Here is a 15831-nt window from a genome sequence, read left to right as displayed (position 1 = left end):
TTAGTGTGTGTGTGTGTGTGTGTGTGTGTGTGTGTGTGTGTGTTTAAACATCCATATGCTCACACATCCACATGATTTTTCACTCTCACACATAAATACCCACCATGCGCATGGTCATCTTGCACTCTCTTTCTCACACACACACACACACACACACACACACACACACACACACACACACACACACACACACACACACACACACACACACACACACACTTTCCCATACATCTAAACCTAGCTCATCAATAATAAACAGATTGTTGATAGTTCCTCTATGACTTAGTTGACACTGGCGTGCAACCTGACAGGGTCTTGCTCATCTTTTTCTCTTTATACATGTGTAAGAGTATATGACTGGGGGAACTGGATCCTGATACATGCTCATGTTTTGATATGTTTCATGCTTCTGCCAAGTTTGCCTTGAGCAGGTGCAGATGTGTTACTTTCAATGCTATCCTATGAGGTTCTGTTAATTTTATTGCCATCCTGTGAAAATATGGAACAGTTGGCAAATTTTAGCTAAGCGAAACAGAATGTTTCCCTTAGACTATCTGGTTCCTTGTTTGTTTGCATGCACATATACATATACATGCACACACACATATATATGCACACACATATACATATACATACATATATGCATACACACATATATATACATATATAATATATAACATATATATATATATATATATATATATATATATATATATATATATATATATATATATATATATATATATAAATAAAACATGATGTACATTTTCAGTTTTTAAGGTTCAGAAATGTTTAACCATTACTAGAGACAGGGAAGCTGAATTCAAACAGCACAGAGTCTCCTGTCCTAAGGGATGATGGGGTAGCCAAGAGAGTTTCTCTGAGTGACTGTTCACTTGTGTAAGGAGAGAGAGAGAGAGAGAGTGTGTACACTGGGCAATAGCAGTTGTTTTTGTTTTGTGGTATTATTTAGTGTGTGTTGAATTATTAATACTATTTTTCATAAGTGATAGTTGTATGGAGCTTTTCTGCAGTACCATGTGCATGCTTGTGAAATATTGCCAGTCTTGCTATTATTCAAAGCCCTCAAATTAGCTGCTGCTGCTATGGCAACATTTATTCAAGGTCCCAGTATTCCAGTATTCATATGTCCTGTGTGTGTGTGTGTGTGTGTGTGTGTGTGTGTGTGTGTGTGTTAACAGGACTGTACTGAGGCATCAGAGAACAGCTGTGTTTGTTTACCCTGCTTTAGAGCGTGTGAGACTCACAGTCTTACTGCACACATAGTGTGTATATGCTGACTGTGAGTGGTGAGAATGCATACAGTATTAATGCAGTTTGCAGAACTGTAACAGAGCTCCAGAAGCAGGGGTTATCTATCTGTGTGTGTGTGTGTGTGTGTGTGTGTGTGTGTGTGTGTGTGTGTGTGAGAGCGAGAGACAGAGAGAGAGAGTGAGTGTGTGTGTGCATGTGTGTGCATGCGTGTAAGTGCTCTGTGTGTGTAACCTCGGGTTAAATGCGTTCCCACAGCCTAAAGTACATGGACACCCTATGCACCATGGGAACTCAGTAGCTAACCTCACTGCTCCTCTGCTGTCCCAGGCTCCCAGTGAAAGGTGAAGATATCTTTATTACATCATTCATCATTTCAGCCATCACCTTCTCTTGTTTTGTACACCAATTTAACCTGCAATTAAAAGAATACACAAAAAAATCCTCAAGCTATTTTGAACTGATGTGTGTGTGTGTGTGTGTGTGTGTGTGTGTGTGTGTGTGTGTGTGTGTGTGTGTGTGTGTGTGTGTGTGTGTGTAAAATAAAGCCTGTGGTCTCTCATGTTCACTCTCTCTCTCTCACACACACACACACACACACACACACAACTCCCACAGGGACACACTACATATCACTGAGGCACAGAAAATAAAAACAAGCTTACTAGATAGATGTAACCCTTACCTCCTTTTCTCTGCTTTTCATTTCACAGTGTGTGTTTACTCTGAAATCATTTTCAACCTCCGTGTTTGTTTGTTTTTTATTTCAACCTAAAAGAAGTAGACTGGTATTGAATGGGAACTGAGTAAATGTCTATGATCTTCTGATTCAATTATATGTTTTTATTTTTTATTTTTGGTAATGTCTGACTGTATGAAGTGTAAAATAAGATTTCAGGTAGAGGAAACATTAGATTGTGTTTGAAATTTTGGCTTTTATTAGCATTTATCTTAATGTATCAGTATATCTGTGTAGAGTAGCCCTTTGTAATCATAGTGTTCTATGGGGTCAAGTTGTCCAAACTCATCTAATTTTTCCCTCTGCAGGCCAGTTAGGCAGCATGTGGAAATCTACTCATACCTCTCTGCATATAACATTCCTGTGCTACTCTCTCAATAGAACAAAATTGTTTGCGGAGTTTTAGTTGTTAATCACAGATAGAAATTATACAGAAACCAGTAACATAGGTAAAAGCTCTTTAATGATGTCATTTCAGCTGAGATTCGAATTTGAACCTCAGTTGTGCCATGTGCCATTTACGTGTTTCATTGTGGCTCTACCTAAAAGATTTTTTATTTTAAAGCCTTCACAAAGAATCACTTATGAAAGGCATCTTGGGTAACAAACACTAATGTGTATGTTTATAGGCAAGGGTGAAGGTATTGCAGAGAAAACGCTGTCTTAAGATTGTTAAAATCAAAGTAATTCTCTATACAGCGTAGTAGGTTATCTCTGTTTTAAATTACGAGCCAGAAGACACAGCCATTAATCATAATGTGTTTTGTAGCAGGCTGTTGCCTGCTCTGCTCTTTGATGACAGACACATGACATGTTTGTCATGACTGTGCAGGCCTGTGCAGTTTGCACCCTTTGTTTGCAATTACATTTTTTCAGTTCCAGGAAAATGTTTTGTGCTGCCTTTTCTGTTAGGTTCTTATTAAATGAATTCCAGGTGGCAAAGAATAACGGCTATAAATGAGTCATAAGTCACAGTTTGTTTTAAATCCAAAGACAGAAAGTTCTCAAAAAGTGAAATGCAGCAGTTCAATTTAAACACTACTTTAGAATGGCAGAAAATAGCCTTATTTAATGTGTGAGTGGTGATAAATACACTTGGAAGGGTAAAGATATACCATACCAGGAGGTCAAGCATGTTCTTATGCCTGCTCCTATATGGGCAGAATGTTTTAGTAGTACTGTTATCATATGAAACCTAACGTACTCTTTGCCAGTCTGTATTGGCCATTCTACTGTTCTACAGTGGCACTATACTCAGATATTACTGAGTTATATAGATAATTTTCTTGGCTCTGTGCCACTTTTTTTTTTTTTTTTACATCTAAACTAGGATGAGATATTGATTGTATTTATTTAAATATTAACCGATTTCAATTGAAATTGAGAAAAGTTGTTTTTCTTTTCTGACAAGATGTTGTTGTTATGGTGTAGCTGTCTGCAATGCTATGACGTAATAGCCACCTCATCATGTTAGCTCTGCTTGAACCAGAATTTCAAGATGATGTTTTTACACATTTTTTTTTCCTTTTCAGTGAATTAATACCTATAAAAACATGATACATCTTCATATTCTGCTAATTCATCTGCTAATTTAAGGATGGGTTACATAACAAAATGCATTTTTAATTAATTTAGTTCCTCTTCTTATATCATCAATAGATACAAGAGGAATTTTGAAACCCTTAAGACACCATCACTGACACTTTCCACAGGCTAAATGGACAAGGCCTAATGTGGGCCTGTTTAGCTTAACGTGAGACTTGATAGTCTTGACAGTCCTTAAAATCATTTAGTGCCTTTCTAATTCGAAGCCCTTAAAACACGTAAAGAGTTACTTTCCAATGTACCATAAGTGTGTTATTTAAGTTTAAGTAATGTCTTGATTTAAGGTTGGTCTGGTAGGCTAGGAAAAATCAGAGAAAATTGGCTTACATTTGGAGAGAAGGAGACATGCCAATGGTGTCTATCGTTAAAGGGGTTTGGTTAGGAAGCCACTGTCACTGCATTCTGTACAAGACCTTATGGCATAAATATCACAACTGACAATGTTGTTTACTTGTATTAATATTTTGTTTACAACTTAATTATCGGACTGAAGACTTTCAAAACTGTAGTAAATGAACTTGAATCGACTAACGTTATATAACTAATCATTGGGCTTATAAGAATTACATGAGACCTACATATAAACATATATAGAATATGAAAAATAAATGTATGATAAATTCTCACAAATAAGTTGCATGAACCGATTATAAATTCCATCAAATAGGTTACTTGCCTGCCCTATAATTCAGGGGAAACAGTCATTAATCTCTCTAAATAAGGTAGTGCTAAGGCGCTAAATGACGCGAAACATCTAAAACATAAATAAAAAGCCCGTTTCTGCGGTTTCTGTCCCGAGGCGTTTTTACAAAACTAGCTTTGCTTTGGTTAGATTGACTATCTTAGCTGCTCTAAACGAAGATATTTTGACCGGTGAGATCAAATACAAATACATATAACTACAAACACAAGTAGAAATGGACATTAAGGAAGTTTCTCGCTTTTATTTTGAACCGCACTAGCTATGTATTTTAACTAGGTAACCAAAAAACAGCCACCTCCTGTGCGCTTAACGGGATTTTAGAGCTAAATTAGGTAACCCTAGCTATTTTAGCTAGCAGCTTTGTTACTGGTTAGAAAGCTATGTTGACAATTTTTTAATCATTTCTGCATTTGTTCTAGTTAGCTAGCTAATATTAAATTTAAACAACCTGTTTTGTTTTACTTAGCTAGCTAGCTAAATATTACAATTTAAGGCCACAATACAGTAGTAACAGTTGCGAGTTGTAGAGTTGCGAGCTAAGTAGCGTTAGCTAGGTTAGCTAAGCTATCTTGCTAGTTAAATGTTACGTCACATATATTAGCATACCAACATATCGTTAGCTAACTAGCTAGGCCCATCTGCTGTTATTTGGAAAATTTTGATATTGTTTCGGTAAAATTTAAATTAAATAACATGTTGGACCAAGTAAGCCAAGCCATGCCAATATTAAGATGATGCAAGTCTTTCTGAAATTTACATACAAGAAGTGGATATCGTTTGTGTCAGTTGTGCTGAATTAGGTTGGTGCAGTTCGTATTCCAGTTAACAGGTAACACATTAAAGCACATATTTTATTTGGATGTACATATTATCACAGGTTAGAAGACTCCAGCTCTGTTGTCGACTGAAAGAAAGATAAACATGAATTCATTTTGACAGCCTTAGAATAATGGCAGATTCTAAGTCATCCACTTTTGTAAATCTCATCTCGCTCACTGACTAGGAAAAATGTATACTATATATATCCAGTGGTGTTCAGTCAGGCCCTTCTAACTCTTCAAAGAAGGGGTTACAAAAAAGTGGGCAGAAAAAATGTTTCAAAGGTCAATTAGTATATGTATTTGCTAACTTGCCAACTAACTTTGAATGGTGACTACAGATGAGACATTGAGACATACCTAACTGAAAAGAATTTGAAGGCCATATTTCAATGAAAATCTCACAATAGTTGAGGTTGGCAAACTCAACTATAAATCTTGGCCAGAAAGGAAACGTTATGTATATAGGTTCTATATAGACAAACTATGGGAAATATATATGTGTGTAATCTGTTTGGCCATAAAATAGTTTGGGTTTGTTTGTTTTTATAATGTCACTATATTAACATTATACATTAGATACATCACTTTGTATACTTGTCATTAGGATTACCTGTGGCTCACATTGAACTTGTAGTGAACTGTAAAATAAACTTGTGGACAATTTTTAAAAAGCAGAAGTAAAAAAAATAATAAAAGCAAAGTTAAAACAAATAGAGCAGGGATACATTTAAGCACAAAGTCCTATGTCCAGCAAGTAGTCTGGACGTGTGTGGATGCACTTGTGTGGTGTGTGTGTGTGTACGTGTCTGTGCACAGAAGATTGGGACAGGATTAAATTTATAGCCTATAGACAGGAGAGAAAAGCCAGGAGCTTTACAGTTCTTTATTTTATGTGTGTGTGTGTGTGTGTGTGTGTGTGTGTGTGTGTGTGTGTGTGTTTGTTTCTCTCGCACAGACACACACACACACACACACACACACACACACAGTGGGAGCACACGCATGAGAGAGGAGATGCTATAAGTAATTATTAGTAAAATAGTTAAGCTCTTTATTTAATATTGCATGTTAGAGCTGGGCATTTTGAAGGGCTGTTTTTTTTATTTCAAAAATTATTTACTGCATTATTGTTTTATTTTAGTGGAAACCAAGGAGTTAAGACTTTTGTTGTCTACTGCCATCTAGTGTTGCAGGGTAGCTGTGGAAGGTAGGTTTATGATTTTTTTTTTTAGCAGTGATAGTGATAGAAAATAATTACTTTTTTGGACTACATGCAAGGAAGAACAGAAAGCCTAAGAGTGCTAATGTGTACAAAACCCATATGTGGTAGATTAGTTTTTTTAATTGCTTATAAACATTTCTCTGAACATCACACATATTTCCCAAACCTAAAAACTCAAACCTGTTATACATACAAAATAATCTCAAAAGAGAAAAAAGTTAAAGAGTTAAAATGTATTTAGCAATTAGGAGGCCTGAGTAAATAATTATCATGCACCGTGTTTTCACATGTGGGATTGTGGTTTAGTTCATTTGCATACTGAGTTGTGATTGGTGACGCCATTGTTTAAGAAAATGAGACAGGTGTGTTCCCAAAGAGAAGTGTGTGCAGGGTTTGCAAAATTAGTGCAGAAGATTGTATGATTATGGGATTTTAGCATAAGGAATACATTTTTTATGTATTAATTCATATACAGTGCATAGCCAAATTAGAAAAACTGTAAAACAATGCTGCCATTAAAAGGTTTGGGTTTTTTGTTTGTTTGTTTGATTGATTGATTTACTTATGTTTTGTCCAGCCAAAATATGGAGTGTTACTGTATTGGAAGTAAATGTAAAAATGATTCCAGTGAGACTTGGCCCAAAACAAATTAAAACCTATAACTTGACTGATTTACAATGTAAAAATATCTAGTGCAATAAAGATTCGTTTTAGTTTAGTATAAAGCAAATATGAAAACTTTTTTAAAAAATGGCAGCAAATGGGCTAGTCTGTGATTGTATCCTCATAAACAAGATAAGGAGATGCACTAAAGAGGTTTGTGTGTGTCTACTCTGTCTATTTCCTAATTAACCTGGACACTCTCATCCAGTGCTGTCACTTAACTTCACGTTATTGCTTAGTTTCCCTGATTACTCTGCTTGCCTCTGCTTCCATCTAGTGGTTATAAGGTGTGGATGAGAAATTGTGCACTAGTACAATTGCTACTATTACCAAGGGCACAGAGGGTGGGGGATACATGTCCCCCCCAGTTTCATAGGCACCCCAATCAGTCTGTGCCCCCGCTCCCCCCTTTTTTAGGGGAAAAACTTCCGCTGGGTAGCATTACCTCCCTAATTACCGTGGGATGTCAAATGTTTGACATCACCTTTTAGCCTATTGTGATGGCCATCAGGAACTTTTCACCCTGTTTGCTAACTAGACATTGAGGAGTGTATGCAGTGCTATTAACATAATTGCCATGTCACTATTTAAAATACCCTAATTATTTAATGAAGGGTAACCTAGGTTCTAAAACATTTTATTTCAAAACAATTTATTTCAAACTTGAATACTTAAATATGTAAGTTTGCCACCTGGGTTAACTTTATGCATATATCCAGAGATGGGCTTGGATTGCTGATATGTCCTTTCTGTTACCATTCTAGAGTAATAAAATTAGTTGCAGTCCAAGCTGCCTCTGTTGTGCTTGTCACAGATGCAATCTCAAAAGATACCCATATAATCACATGGTCAGGTGATTCTTAAAAAAACAAAAGTGATATTGGAGACTCAGAAATAAGTAATGGCCAGCTGGAAGAACTGTAGAATTAAAACCCTACTATATTAGAAGTTGGTTCTAATTGTGTCTTCAGGGTCTGATAGAAGCATTCAACCTCTCCCCAGATGGTATGCACTGCACTTCAAGGCTTTTGAGAATGGTCTTAAAATACAACTTGTCCCTTGATCAGGCTGTATAACCTTTGGGATACCAAAAATGGACATGAATTTAATCAAAACCATTAAATTGCTTTTGCTGTAATGGAACACTGCAGGATAATGTGAAGATTGAAACACAGTAGTGAGAAGATAGTGCTGTAGTGTTTTTGACCATGGCAGCAGACCTACACAATTCAAGAGCAGATTCTCAAATGGAACAGACACAGCAGGAATAAAGCACAGTAGCACTAGAGGCACTTTCTGGTTTGGTTTGCCTGTAACTGCACGTGTGACAAGACTTGGCTGGAGTAGTCACATCTTTCTATAATCTTGGCTAGAAGAATCTCTGCATTATGTATCGTTTCCTCATCCTGGTGTGATCAGATATCCCACCATGTGACAACTCTAGTACAAGCTCTCTAAATTTAAAAGGTATGAAAACCTGAACCATTTCATTGATTAAAGACTCTCTGAATAACACTTCCTACAAAAGGAAACCTTCCTGCAGAAGGTTAAAGGATGGCAATGACTTATCTGGATTTTCCTCAGGAACTACCAGTGAAAACAGGTTCTGCAGTGTACTATCATGCTTCTGTTTCCTTATTAGCTCTTCCCAAGACACCTTAAAAATAATGGACAACAAAACACATTCCACAAACTCAGTCATCACAACTCCCTTAATTAGTCAACAGTACTATCAGGCACAACCATCTTCGCTTGCTCCGTTGAGTTTTGATCAACATCTGGCTCAAAATCACAGTCGGTAATGACAAGCTGTACAGAGAGCTTATTGTCAACTTTGCCTATGGGTTGACCTGGTATCTGTATAGTATCTGTAGCAAAAGATATCACACGGTGATAAAACATGCTGGTTGACAAGACAGTCGAATGCCATACGTAAATCACTGCTCTTACAGTTGTTACTCAGACTCAAGACCAGGTGTATTACTACATATATTTCGATTTGTTCACACAATACACATGCATACATACATGCAAATACATACACAATCCATTCATTAAAAATAAAATGATAGTATTTTTATTTCTATTAATGACAAACATTGTGACAAAATGTATATTTAAAAAAAATATAATGTTTAAAAACACACACACACACCACACTGAACTGACAAAAAAAGAACATTGATGCTCCCTCTTAACTATTCGGGTATTATACTCCAGTATAATATCTTAAGGGGATATTCCCCTTATTTCCACTTATAGAAGCCAATCTAAACACAGTTGATTCAATTTATACTATTGCTTCACACTCACCCATCAATACATAGAGTGCCGTAGGGAAAGGAGCAGGACGTACAGACTCGCTCGACAGACAAACGTTTACAGAACTCACATCTAACACAAGCGGTGTACACAAACGCAGGCATGGTGGCGGTGGACAGAGGCACAAACAGGACCAACAACTGACAATAACGCACACTGACAAGGGTTTAAATAACTACAAACACGACACGACTAAATCGATGTAGGTGTGCACTTAACAACGTAGGCGTGGGTATAAATACACAGTTAATGCAGAACTCCCACTGCACGCAGTGGGCCATACCACGTGACCAGTGGAAGGGGCGAGTACCGTGGCAGACCAGTTGTCCCAAGGGAGGGAAAGACTACAGTAAATGGTAACCTGAGCCTGTCCATAAGACTGTACTAAAGACAAAATAATGAAGTGCCTCTTACCCATCATCTTAACCCTGCTTCACCCAAGACCCTAGGAATAGTTGATCAGCCTCATCATTATACATACATATATTATACACAGTATAAACATAGCATACAGTATTAGCCAGATTCATATATTTCTTTAATAGCTCTTAACAAGTCTACAGGCCCTGACGTGTCAGGCTATCTTGTGAACATATATATGAACTCAGTAAATCTTTTGCCTGGCCTTACAACTCTGCCACACCTTGTGCAAGTCACACTGTCTCCACAAGTACTTTGTCACCCTTGGCCTGTCTCCCTGCAGGAGGTACACACGCACTCCGGTTCGGTATAATAGCAAGCACCTGCCTAGCTCTAAATCACCCACATATTGATTCAACTCAACTGTCCATTGTGTCTGTTTCTCACTATTTAAACCCACAGGTCCCAGCAGACAGTGCTGCACATTAGTGGACTATACTTGGACACATTGAGATGGGGTGCTATGCTACATCCTGCTGTCTTGTCTTGTTTTGCTATGGAGAGTAAAGAGCACTATTCTTCAGCCACGCCTCTTGCTTCCTCTGTGTTGCCATTGCCACATACTTAAGGTATTTAACCGGTCTGAATTGTCCTGAGGCCAAATTTAACAGTAGAAGAGCTGTTATACTGAGACTGTTAGTCAGAAGCAGCTCTGCTATTACGGTAGCTTTGTAGCATTATTGATGTTTGGACCTTTTTCATTTGAAATTGTAAGTACCATGCCTCCAGCTACTGGGCCCTCTCACATGATGACTGTCCAGAAACATTTACAGTTACAGTACTGGCTGTGTATATACATGATTCATCACTCAGGTGAAACCCCTTTAAAGAGCTGCCCAACCGAGCTGTCAACTGATCACCAACCTGGTAGTTAGTTAAAGATAAGGAGGCTGCAACATCATCAGTGGAAAGTCAAGGTATTTGTTTTGCACTTGGGCTCTGTCCAGCAAAACTAAATTCCATGTAGTAAATGTGTTCATTATTTAACATGGAAAGTTGTCAACTGTGAGCATACTGCCAATTCACAGTTGCCACTGAGGTGGGACCTCCACAAAGTTCCCTTGTCTTCAAGGTTCCACAAAAAGAATATGAGCCAACCCTGAATCTTTCTTGGGACACTGTGTGCTTGAAGTCACAAGCAGCTTGGTATGGTCGGACATTTGTTTTCTGTGTAGTTGGAAGAACTTTCCTTGGCTCAGGAAAATGATCGGTTTTCACACTCAGATCTCAGGAAAAAACAAAAGACTAATGGGATCGTCTTCTAGGTCATCTATTACGATGGAAAGCAAATATAGACTGTCACAGCATGATCGATAATTTGAAACTACAGATGTATAGAGATTAGTAGGACTCTGGAAAAAGTTGGAGTACAAAAATGGGAGTCCTGTATATGAAATGCAAGGATCATACTGGGAGAGTTAAAGGTTATGTCCTGAAACACAAATGGTGTATGGCCAGTAAATCTTGACAGCTAGTCATCAGATCTCCGTTTGTGTCCATTGGGGCTAGTGCACCCTTGGAATTACTTTGCATTTATTTTTGGTCACCTGAAGGAAGGAATGGAGAGATTATTGTGGTGTTAATTGCAATGCATTATTTTACTAAATTAGCCCATACTCTCGCCAGCAACAACCAAACAGCACCGGTGGCATCCTAAGAATTGTGGAACAATTACAAAAAAATTTTATGTATATATAATGTGTGTGTGTGTGTGTGTGTGTGTGTGTGTGTGTGTGTGTGTGTGTGTGTGTGTGTGTGTGTGTGTGTGTGTTTATAACACATCTTGCATGACCAAGGAGCCAACTTTGAGAGCAGATTGGTGTCAGAGTTCTTAAAGCTTACAATGTAAAGAAGTCTCATAGTAGTCTCATAGAAGTCTCATTACCCCCACGATTGAAAGAGCCGTGGCCACAGATAATACAAACTCTCACATTCCTCTATAACTACAGTGCATGAGATGACTGGGTTTCCTCCGTTTTGTTTGTCTTACTTCCAGTGATCTTCCTCCCATTAGGTGAGGCAGAGGCGAATACATGTCTGTCTGTCATCTCAGAGGTCATTTCGGGACAAATGAACAACCCATATTACCAGATAGAGATGAGGAGGAGGAGGACTGCGGCTTGATTTTTATGACTTGGTTCCAAGCCACAGTCCAGACACATGTAATGTCACAGAGAATGTCAATGGCACAGTAACAAAAGCAAAAGGAGTACAGTCCATTTGAGGGTGATCATACACTCCAGACCATGTAATCCAGGAGAGAGAAATCATGGTAGTGTGGCTGGTACAGAAAACTCCTACCCTGAAGAAGAAGCAAGCATTGGGATGGAAGTGTTCACTCAAAGTAGTGTAGGTGCTGGGATATAAATGTCATTATGTAATTAGTCTCATAACATTACATGCACCTTAAAATGATTGTCATTTTAAATAATGTTAAACTTTATTTCTAATTAATATTAAAATGTATTTTTAAGTCAATAATTAATATCAATTTTCTAATTGAACTCACCAAGTTCTGAAGGCTAAGAATTTAATGATAGTGTGTTGGCTTTTATCAGTATCCAAGTATCAACAAATCAAACAATAGGATTCAATAAAACAGCCTTTTTGTAGATTAGTAAATATCAAGAGAAAATGAATCCTATCAAAACAGGCTAAACTTGAGTGAGATTGTGTGTGTGTGTATGTATGTGTGCGGGCATGTGTAAGCATGCAGGGGTATGTGAATGCCTGGGTTTGCTCTCACAAGGGAGTGCATGAGAAGGACAAGGAGTGTGTGAGACTATGTTTGTTATATAATCCAAGTATGTGTCCAGGGGATACTTGGTTTTTGCCACACTGCAAAAATTGTCCAGGAATAATTTGAGGAATTCAAGGTATTGACTTGATATGCAAATACCCCAAATCTCAGTCCAATCAAGCATTTGTAGGATATGTAATCTAATCTATAGAGGCCCCACTTCACAATTTACAGGATTTAAAGGATCTGCTGTTAATATCTTGTTGCCAGTTTCATTCTTGTACTATAGTATTACTATGCTGTGAACTTGTCATGTGTGCCTACTTAGTTCATGTTCAAGGTATTAAATCATGTCAGTACTATTTGGGTTTGAATTTATGTACTTGAATTGTAAACTGCTGAAATTGCTTCTACATATTTCAAAATATAAAATTCACACTTCATTAAAACAGATCACATGCACTCCATAATAAATATTAATCTAATCTAAAATAGTATGATTTTAATCTGGATTTTAAAACCTTTGCAGAGTTTGTGTTTCTAATATTCCCTAGAACACTATTCCTGTATTAGTTAAGATGGTTGTTGTTGATTGATCAGTGTAACTCATGGCATTTTGTCTTGCAAAAGCAGAAGTTTTCAATTTTTTTATCTAATTGTTAAAATTGTGTGCTTTGTGCTTTTTGCTTAGTTTCAATATTTTAGTAAAAATAGATAAGATTAAATGTAATACTACAAGGTAATACATTTAATATCACTTTACAGGGTTTTCCTGCCTACATCAACACAGACTGCCATACTTGGTAATATCTTTCCAGTAATAGACCAGCTCATCAGGGTTGTCTGTGACTACAGCAATAAGGTTGGCATAGTAGCAGCGACTGTACCATGATGGTGGGCTGACCACAAACTGTGCAGGGTTTGGAGGGTTTACAGGAGCTATGTGGAGTCGTTCAAGACACAAGCCAATATATGCATCCTCTATGAATATGGGTTTAATTTCTTTCGACACTTGCAGAATCTTTTTTGGCAGATCCATAGACATTATGTAGCACATGCCCAAAGGATAAGGTGGATACACAAAGTGGGGATACACACTGAAGGGTATGTAAAATTTGTTGGCTGGATCTCTGATGACAATGTTGTTATACCACACTTGGCCAGTGATGTAGTTGTTCTGAAGTACGTAGGGGCTCCGCAACATCTTCATTAGACCCTTGATGTTCAGCAAAATGTCGGCATCCACCTTCACTGCGTAGTGTGCATGGGGACAGTGTTCTGTCAGCCATTCCAGCATCACCATGGTTTTAATGGTCAGGTTCCTGTAGGAGTCTATAAAGTTGCTCTGCAGCAGGTCCCGGTGGTGCATGTTCTCCTGATGAACATGCGCCTGCAGAGCTTCTGAGTGTTTCCCACTTGGTAAGCCCAGTAGAAACAGAACCAGCACCACTCCTTTTTGGACCAGGCTGTCATTTCCCCATGTCTTTCTAATGGCAGCACGTGCTTCCATGTGGTGAGGTGCCACAGGAACGATCAGCACCAAAAATGGGTTATGCTGCCCACACTTCTCCAACTGGTCCAGGATGAAGTGGTATTTGTAGGGGTAAACCACATGGTATGATCTTTGATCGTTGATCCAGAGCTGAAACCTCTCTCTGGCCCAGGACTGAGTACTGAAGGTAATATAAACTAAGAAATTTGTCCCAACTATCAAGAACAAAGTCAAAGCACATTTCTTCTTTCTTGTGTACTTTAATGAGGTGCACTCCCACTTAAGGTTGCTGTGTGATTAAGGCAGAGAAATATAATCATTTTTCCCATCTTGTAACAAGACTAAACAAGCCAGCTGGCATCATACAATGGAAGATGGTTGCATACCCAACCCCACCCATAAATTGCTTGAAATTATGAAATTGCAGTATTTATAAGAAAAGTATACCTTTTAAGAATAAAAATGTACATATAATTTCTATACAAATTCTAAACAATAAGAATTAAATATATTGCTTGTTCTTTGAAGTTAACAAAATCTCTATTTTACTATTAAATTGCTAGTCTTCTTGCATTTTTTTACACCAGTTTCTTTAATGCTTTGCTTTTGGTATCCTTTCTTTGCTCTTGAATTCTGATATTTTAAATGTCTGTTGGTTAACTGGGGTGGGTGAAAATGGGCAATTCTTAGATCTTGAATAGAACATCGCTTTTTGCCTATATGAATAAGTGTTGACATAATAATGGAAGGTTTTTATGTGGATCTTCCATCAGGGCCTACCACCAGCCCAGCCATCCACCCCCTTGCATTCTATTAACAATATTTTACCCAGCAATCCTATTAGTGGGAGCAGCTTCTATAAAGAAACTTCTATAGAGAATCATGTATTTTCTGCTGCTATTACAGTAATTTATTAATTCACTTTTTCAGTTTCACACTTTTTAAAAACTTATTCTTCTGTATATTGGCAATAAATGTCTTACTATCAAATTGCAACACTTAAAAAATAAGTATTTAACTTTAAAAGTACATTGTTTCAAATTGGTAACCAAATATTGTAATATCAACTAGGAGGTCTTTGCTCATTCCGTCCTGTTAGCCATACCCTATGCAAGGTATTGCATGAGGAAAAATAGATTTAATCCTCACTATTCACAATGTATAATTTTAAATTCTGATACTTAATATTTTACATACAGATCTTGTAACTATATTTAATACTTTTGTCACAAAATTAGCCCCTTAAATATTCCACATCTTATTCTTCTTAAGTAGACCTCAAGCTAATACTATACTTGTATCCTTTAAAAACAGCAAACATTCTTAGTGAGCCAAACAAAGGAGTGGCTGCATTTTCGCAAAAAAGTACACCTTCCAGTTTTACTGGTAAACTGCAATGTCTGCAAACCTCCCTGAAATGCATGTTTAAAGTAACTTTACATTAATTAAGGTATAATTTAAGTTATAAATAAATAAAAAATCCTCCCTACATTGTTTTCTGACAAAGCAGAACCATTACCTTGCTTTAGGTGCACTCTGACTTTGGGTCCCAACTGGCATGCAGTGTTTTAGGCTTCCATCTTCTGTTAGTGTAGATAACATCTCTCACAACTTCGTCACTTTAATGGTGCACCTGTGTTTTGACAGCGTTCCAAATGTTGTATTTATTTTCTTCTACCAAACAAAGGGAGTTGCTTGAGTGCCAAAGCCTAGAGTGAAGGAGTCACCATCAGCACAGAACTTCATCCAGCCCAGGAACAGGATCTAAAGTTGTAATTTAAAACCAAGCTCAACAATTGACTCTAGTATAGACACATGAGGAACTGCTCAGA

General features: G+C 37.5%; 1 protein-coding gene and 1 long non-coding RNA gene across 3 annotated transcripts in view; one reads left to right on the top strand and one right to left on the bottom strand.

Moving 5' to 3' along the window:
• The window catches only part of LOC145653201 (uncharacterized), a 15760-nt gene extending 4216 nt beyond the window's left edge, over positions 1-11544 (top strand). Inside the window, exon 2 of the long non-coding RNA XR_014119566.1 lies at positions 10170-11544. This is a non-coding gene — a long non-coding RNA (uncharacterized LOC145653201). The remainder of the gene's footprint in view (positions 1-10169) is intronic.
• On the bottom strand, positions 8998-15831 carry LOC113580692 (beta-1,3-galactosyltransferase 2). 2 transcript variants are annotated; one of them, XR_014119565.1, is made up of 3 exons: positions 15519-15831; positions 11610-14288; positions 8998-11314 (listed from the first exon to the last, which is right to left on the bottom strand). XR_014119565.1 is itself a non-coding variant. In XM_081706270.1 (2 exons), the coding sequence occupies exons 1-2, from the start codon at positions 15599-15601 to the stop codon at positions 13289-13291; spliced, it is 1083 nt and encodes a 360-aa protein (XP_081562396.1). In that variant the 5' UTR covers positions 15602-15831; the 3' UTR covers positions 11476-13288. The 2 variants fall into 2 exon arrangements, 1 of the variants encoding a protein (XP_081562396.1); XM_081706270.1 differs by lacking the exon at positions 8998-11314 and having other exon boundaries at positions 11476-14288.

This window comes from Electrophorus electricus, chromosome 23 (genome assembly GCF_041902795.1).
Source record: "Electrophorus electricus isolate QZ-2024a chromosome 23, ASM4190279v1, whole genome shotgun sequence".
NCBI classification, from domain to species: Eukaryota; Metazoa; Chordata; class Actinopteri; order Gymnotiformes; family Gymnotidae; genus Electrophorus; species Electrophorus electricus.
Note: the sequence above shows the minus strand (reverse complement) of the source record. Positions and strands in the feature narration are given on the sequence as shown.